Source organism: Pollicipes pollicipes, unplaced genomic scaffold (assembly GCF_011947565.3).
Source record: "Pollicipes pollicipes isolate AB1234 unplaced genomic scaffold, Ppol_2.1 Scaffold_6440;HRSCAF=7638_pilon_pilon_pilon, whole genome shotgun sequence".
Classification (NCBI taxonomy): Eukaryota; Metazoa; Arthropoda; class Thecostraca; order Pollicipedomorpha; family Pollicipedidae; genus Pollicipes; species Pollicipes pollicipes.
In genome coordinates this window covers 58,837-66,295 of record NW_023596872.1, presented here as the reverse complement: position 1 = coordinate 66,295, position 7,459 = coordinate 58,837, and the positions used below count along the sequence as shown (strand labels likewise).

At 56.8% G+C, this 7,459-nt stretch overlaps 1 protein-coding gene across 1 annotated transcript; it reads left to right on the top strand.

The window, feature by feature from the left end:
• Positions 1-632, top strand: LOC119106902 (transcription factor HES-4; the record flags this gene model as incomplete). Its single annotated transcript, XM_037230246.1, has 2 exons — positions 1-213; positions 370-632. Coding segments are annotated over exons 1-2 (413 nt in total), but the record flags the coding sequence as incomplete, so codon positions are not given.
• Between the last annotated feature and the right edge of the window lie 6,827 nt (positions 633-7,459).

Genomic DNA, 7,459 nt, shown 5'->3' with positions numbered 1-7,459 from the left:
AGACACGCGACGTGGGAGACGTATCGACGAACGCGCAGCGAGCCAGCGCAGCGGCACGCAAGCATGGAACGCGCTCAGCGCCCCACGAAGCCGATGAGTGAGGTCCGCAAGATCAGGAAGCCGATCATGGAGAAGAAGAGGCGAGAGCGCATCAACAGCTGCCTGCAGGAGCTGAAGGACATGCTGATCGACGAGAACGCCGTTCAGAGACAGGTAAGCACGCATTGAATGGTCGTTAAACTTCGACTTCAATATATTAGACTGACAGCTCATGAAATGTTCGCCAAGTGTTTTGTGTCTTGTTTCCTTTCGCTGACTCGTCACCCGACCACTGCGGATCGCCACTAACCCCTGCGTTCTCCTCCTCAGGGCCCGAAACCGTCCAAGCTGGAGAAGGCCGACATACTGGAGCAGACCGTCAAGCACATGCGGGAGCTGCACGGCCTGCTCCGGCGCGGCGCCGCCGCCGCCGCCGTCGCCGCCGACTCGGCCGACACGTACCGCCGCGGCTACCAGCAGTGCCTGCAGGTGGTGCGCTCGTTCACGGCGCAGGGGGACGGCGGCGCGGCGCTGCCGCGGCTCGTCACCAACCTCGAGCAGCGCTACGACCTGCTGCACGGCGGCGACGAGCCGTACCGGCCGCCGAGCCCGCGCAGCCTGGCGTCCGGCTCGCCGCTCAGCCTTGCCTCGGGCGGGCTGCTGTCGCCGGCGGCGGCGGCCGGCGCGCCGGCCGAGCGTCACTGGAGCGGCGGCGTGCCGTCCGGCAGCCCCGGCTCCGCGGCCGGCCCCTGGAGCCGCGGCGACGGCGCCACGTCCGAGAGCTGCTCCTCCGAGGAGATGGCGTTCGTGATGAACCTCAGCAAGGACGGGCCGGAGGCAGCGCCCGGCGCCGCTGGCGAACGGCCGCCGGCGCCCGCGTCCCCGCCCGTCTGGCGGCCCTGGTCGGTGGACCCCTGCTGGCATCCCTGCCCAGGGATGACCCCGTCTGGCGTCCCTGAGGAGCGGAGAGGTGCTGCCGACGGTCCCCAGGCGAAGAGTCGGCTTGGACGTCCCTGCAGGGAGTCGGGGTTCGCAGGGACACCCTATCAGCATCCCTCCGAGACGGACAAGTCGACGTCGACGCAGAAGCCAGCCAAAGCCTTTAGACACAGCATCAACCATCAGACGCATCTGTCATAAAGACCACCCAACTCCCACGCCGTTCTGTTGTTAGCGGGACCCGCCAGAACCCCATCACTGCTCCCGAGAGACCGACAGACTGACCACGAGACGGCGACCGACCAAAGCGTTCAGACACGTCATCAATCATCCAGACAATCATACAGTGCCGGCGCTAAATGCTTACGTGTGCGAGCCGCTTATTTTCACAGTGGAGGGTGCGAATAACGTGTTTTGTTTTTCATGAATTCATTAGAAGTGTACATTTTTATGCTCGTTAGTCAATGAGAGCGGTGTCTTATTTGAGATGTGTTGACGTGTTGGTGAGGTGTTTTAGCAGATAACGTGAGCTCCGATGGGACAAGTTTGCTGTATACTTCATTCCTGTTACTCCCAATCGTCTAGTCGATGACAAATCATACTTTGGCATTCAAGCTAGGTTGTCTTTTTGCTGAAAAGTCGCAGTATTGGGCCTGCGATCATGGCTGAAGAATGCCAATGGGTGTCAGATGCGGCAGTGGCCACACAAACTGCCGTAGAGGTTTGCCGAGTTTCCGTGTTTGTGATTATACACGTGACATGATATGATAATACACGATGCCACGCAAACAGCACGAGTTTCTCGATGTACGGAGATAATCGAGATGGTGATGAGGGAAGGGAAGATTCCCTGGCCGAACGCATTTTACTCCGATCCTGCATTCCAAACGTTTACACCGAAAGCCGTTGAGACAACGGCTTCTTTGATGTCGGCGATAAAAACTCCGCCGTAACATCGCTAAATGGTATCGACATGACCAAAGTGAGTCGCTAACCGCCAGCAGACTTACAGTCATCCAGCAGACATTAACCAAGCGGCCGTCGTACTTTCTAGAAACTATTGTCCATAGCAACGCATTTTCATGGTAGCCCCAAATACACTGCGTTCCATGTGGCAAAATGTGAGCTGGCTGCGCTAGCTGCCCAGCAGTTCTGCACTGTGAGCGGACCAAAGTAAGCGGGCGGGGTAAGGTGAGAAGTTGTGCGACTGCGTGCAAAGCATAATGCACAACAAACCGTATTCAGATATTCCAATTGTACCAAAGAGACAACCACGTCGTAGACGTCGTCAGTCAGGCGAGCGATGCCGCGGGACGAGTGAGACTTTTTTTGGGCTAGAAGTTTTTAATTTGAGCAGACTAGCCCAGACTGTTAAAAAACAGCCTAGCCCAGGCAGTTCTGTTATCACGCTGCATGTAATTAATTCACTTGCAATAACTATCACAATTTCATGCGGCTTTCAACATCCAGAAGCTCAATGTTTGAAAAAGTGTGCCGTATGAAGCGCTAAGCATTTCCATGTAAGCTGTTTGATCACGCCGATTTTTCTCAGTGTCTCAACGTCACCACGATTCCACTTCCACACTCCAGTACCCTGGAAAGCGCAGAATTGCCAAACTGCCGAGAGACCAAAAGCCACAGTCTGGGCTCGGACCTCGACGAGCCTCCGTGGCACCAACCCGAGACTAACAAATACCAATCAGAATTATAACGGACAATTGCATTGCCAAACTGCCGGTCGAAGCAAGCATGCAGCCACGCGTGCTCGTGCGCAAATCGGAGTTTCCTCTTTCTGGTCATTTTAAAAGCTGTCGGTAGAACCTAGCAACCAGAGTAGACGAAGGCCTAGGAAAACTGTACGGCACGGAAAAATCACGCTTAAACCGTCCGACTATCTATGTGTGACAGGAGTTGACCAGAAACCGGCCTTGGCCCTGCGGCGATACCGGAAGGGGTCAGCCCACGAACACTCCATAGGTAGGTAGAAGTACACTCCATAGGTGCGTTGGCCTGTTCGATGTGACCAAAGTTTGCAACTGCGTCAGTTTCGTCTGTCGATGTCAATATTGACGACCTGAATAGATGCAAAGCAAGCCAATTGCAAGTCAAGCGAGCAAGGAAGTCGGGCAAAGTGATCTGTGAGTATTCGCCCTAGTGCTACCATCATGAATCCCCTCCTATTAAATACTTTTGACTCCTCGAAACAAAACGTCCGCATGCATGTCTAGACCGTTGTCTTTTGACGTTCGTAAACGGCAAGAGCTATAACCATGGTTTGCAATACTGTGTCATCCTCATGCGAACTGCAAACCTTTGTATGTTTCGGAGCATGTGTAACTTTCGAGACGCCCGTGAGGGCACGATATAGAATCGCGGCCATCTCTGCGACAGGAGTACGTGCGTTGGCAGAGCCGAAGAATTTTGATCGATTTTCGATCTCAGGAAATGTTTCCGAAGCGGGAATGCCAAACGTCATTACGCGTGCATAACTTGAGAATAAAAATATATAATTTGCATGGCGTTAGCAAGGGGGAATAATGTGAGCACAATCAAACTGGGCTCGAGGACTTTTAATGACACGTTGATCAGCATTTAGTAATTGCCGGACGGTGGTTCGCACACCTTCCTTTAGCTTCTCCGGTACCTGAGCTCCGCGCTGGCGCCGCCCTCCCTAACGGTGTATGAGGTGCCGCCGACCAGGGGCACCCGTGGCTTTTCGCTATGCGTGGTTATTCAGGGATGCTTACACCAGCGACTGGGAGTCGTGCAGGCGCACACTGACCAGGTGGCGACATTTGCACGAGCATTTGCCAGCGGCTCGCAGTCTGGCGACCCGGACGCCGTAGCAGCCAGCCGGCTGGGCGAGGCGCGCCGGGCGGCAGTGACGCCCGGCGCCGCACAGCGCCGGCTGCTGGCTCTGCTCTGGACCAGGCGCGCTGGGCGGCAGTGGCGCCCGGCGTCGCACAGCGCCGGCTGCTGGCTCTGCTCTGGACCAGGCGTGCCGGGCGGCAGTGACGCCCGGCGCCGCACAGCGCCGGCTGCTGGCTCTGCTCTGGACCAGGCTCGCCGGGCGGCAGTGACGCCCGGCGCCGCACAGCGCCGGCTGCTGGCTCTGCTCTGGACCAGGCTCGCCGGGCGGCAGTGACGCCCAGCGCCGCACAGCGTCGGCTGCTGACTCTGCTCTGGACCAGGCACGCCGGCCGGCAATGACGCCCGCCGCCGCACAGCGCCGGCTGCTGACTCTGCTCTGGACCAGGCGCGCCGGGCGGCAGTGACGCCCGCCGCCGCACAGCGCCGGCTGCTGGCTCTGCTCTGGACCAGGCGCGCTAGCCGGCAGTGACGCCCGGCGCCGCACAGCGCCGGCTGCTGGCTCTGCTCTGGACCAGGCGCGCTAGCCGGCAGTGACGCCCGGCGCCGCACAGCGCCGGCTGCTGACTCTGCTCCCGAACAGGCGCGCCAGCTGGCAGTGACGCCCGCCGCCGCACAGCACCGGCTGCTGGCTCCGCTCTGGACCAGGCGCGCTAGTCGGCAGTGACGCCCACCGCCGCACAGCGCCGGCCGCTGGCTCTGCTCTGGACCAGGCGCGCTAGCCGACAGTGACGCCCGCCGCCATACAGCGCCGGCTGCTGATTCTGCTCTAGACCAGGCGCGCTAGCCGACAGTGACGCCCGCCGCCGCACAGCGCCGGCTGCTGGCTCTAGCTGCTGGCACGGCTGGCGGCGCCGCCATACAGAGCCGGCTGTTGGCTCCGCTCTGGACCAGGCACGTCGGCCGGCAGTGACGCCCGCCGCCGCACAGCGCCGGCTGCACAGCTGGGCGGCCCACTCCGTCTCTCAGGTAGAGGTGTAATTGCGAACGCATCGGTCGGGTCACCAAAAGGTATCTTCCTCCGTTTGTTTACTTTTTGGCGTCATAGTTATGTTGGCCACTAACAGCTCTCGCGTCTCATAACGCTAGTTTGTCTCACGCATCACAGAGCGTCATCCTGGTGTAATGAATAAGTATGTGTCAGAGCTTGTTTGGCTCCAGCGTGAATATGCAGGATAGAAGTGTATGTGCGCTCTCGCTTATTTAAAGTATTCTTCTTTGCTTTTCCGGAAAAGCCTCTGGGGCTTGGGCTGGTATCTGTGAGGGAAATTGTGCCGTTGCTTAGTAGTGAATCCCAGATACTGACTGTTTCTGCCCTTCAGCCCGTGTGCCTCCATTCCCTCTCCATCCAATTTGCTTCCATTATTCTAAGACCATGGTGATAGTTGTCACAACATGCACGACCCCCGGATTTCAAGATATCCAAACCTCCCACCACCTTCGCTCGTTTTCAGCGCCGGGGCTCCCCACAGTGCCATAACTCACACGGGTCGTAATCAAGCCCAGGATCGACATGCCACTCGCGCCGGCTGTCAGCAGCCCGCCCGGGCGCGACACCCGCCCGGGTCCGACGCCCCGCCCTGCCCTGGCTGGACACGCCGCGCCCGGCCGCACCATGAGCCCCAGCTAACGACCGGCGCCAGCCAGTTTGCGTGTCGGGCGCAGATGAAAGAGTTGCCGCGCGGCCGGCGCCGGCGCCCGTCACGACCCCGCGGCGTAATGATGACAAATCGAGCAGGTCCCGGCCGGCGCGGAGCACGTGGCTGGCCTTCTCCCAGCGGGCGCTGCCGCGGCGCCGCCGCGCCCGGCCGGCCGCCCCTCCCACGGCTCCCAGATCCTATCGCACCGGCGGCGGCGGGCACCCGTCTCGGCCGCAGCACCCGTAATTACCCCACTTGACTGACAGATCCGTGCAAGCGAGACCGCTGGACTTTCCGGTGGTGGGTGGAGGATGGAATGCGGCACCCACGTTGAGCGCAACATCCGGTGGGAGGCGTCTAGCACGTCGCCGACACCGGCGGCATGCTGCGCACCTTGATCCTGCGTAAATCACCGCTGCCTGCGCTTTTCACGAATTATCGTCATGCGCAGTATGTGATCATTAACTGGTTTGAGCGACGTCGCTCTGCATTGGGCGTCGATATTTTGTTGAGATCGCTAGTTTTGTTGCTGGTCATATTCGTGCACGTTATGTGCGCGAAACTCAATTATCTGCAATGCATATCTGATCACTTCTCTTAATTTCAGCATCATGAGCACATGCTGAGCTCGAAAACACGACGAATATGGTGGTTCTCTGCACTCGAAACCATCCAATCCTTCGGGCACAAATGAGCACGAACACGAGAAGCTTAAGCGGTCGCACGCGTTCCTCCAAACCGTCGCAAAACGCGTTGTTACAAATTGCCAGGAAATCTATGAGTACAGCGCGCGTCCCCGCAAGAGACTGCACCATGAAAATCACTGCAATTACGTCAGCAAAAGGCAGCGCAGCAGGTCCATTAACGGATGACCCCGCATGAAAACGATGGACTTCGCGGTCAACCATTTCAAACCGCAGAAGACGTACAATTGCAGAGCCGGCGTCGCTCTCAAAGCGACAAACGGTATCCACGTCTCTGGAAACGGTCCCGGACTCACCAGGTGTTCGTAGCTCATCAGATGAGGTTTGCCGCTGATCAGACAAGGCCTGATGCTCAGCAGATGAGGTTCGCTGCCCATCAAATGGGACTTGCTGCTCATCAAGTGAGGTTTGCTGCTCATCAGACGAGGTTTGCCGCTCATCAGACGAGGTTTGCCGCTCATCAGATAAGGTTTCTTGCTGATCAGCCGAGGTTTGCTGCTCATCAGATGGGGTTTGCTACTCATCTTATGATACGAAATCCAATAGATCGATGGTTGTTAGTCGCTGTGCTTGCCCCGAGCCAAACCATACAGGAAACGTTAGCTCCTAGTGTTTGTTGAGCCATTCTTTTATTTCAGGTGTGTGGGAAACCAATCAGCAGCACAACAAAGCCAATCCAGACTGGTGTCACGACATCGGTGCTGCAGCAAAAACTCATGCCAACAGGAGTGCTGCGATATTTGTTACACGTGATCCTACATTTGTTGTGCAAAAACTTATGCTGAATCCTACGCGATATTACATCTTATGCATGACGTTAACGTTGCATGACAACATGCATGCTACAAAAACATGTACCCGTCAATACCTCTAGAGCAAATATTTATACGGCCGTTACCTATCCGCGGCATTATTTCTACTGCAAAAACTCACACGACAAAACTTATGCTGCAAAGAAATATGCTTGTCATTTCTTCTATAACAGACATAAACAGTCTCTGCTTGAACGTGACACAATTTCCTCTGCATCAAGTTATATGTGATGTAAGTGCTACACGAGTCGCAACACGACGAGGCTTGGAAACGTAGTGAAAAACGCATTTTTGAGAAAAAAAAACATGTTCGTCATTACGTCTATTGCAAAACCTATATACTGATTACCTATCAGCAATGTTGCTTCTTCGTCCAACACTTATATGCGATATGTAGTTATACGATACGGGCCACGCTCTATAAATTATAACCATGTGAACTCCAAGCCATAGTTCA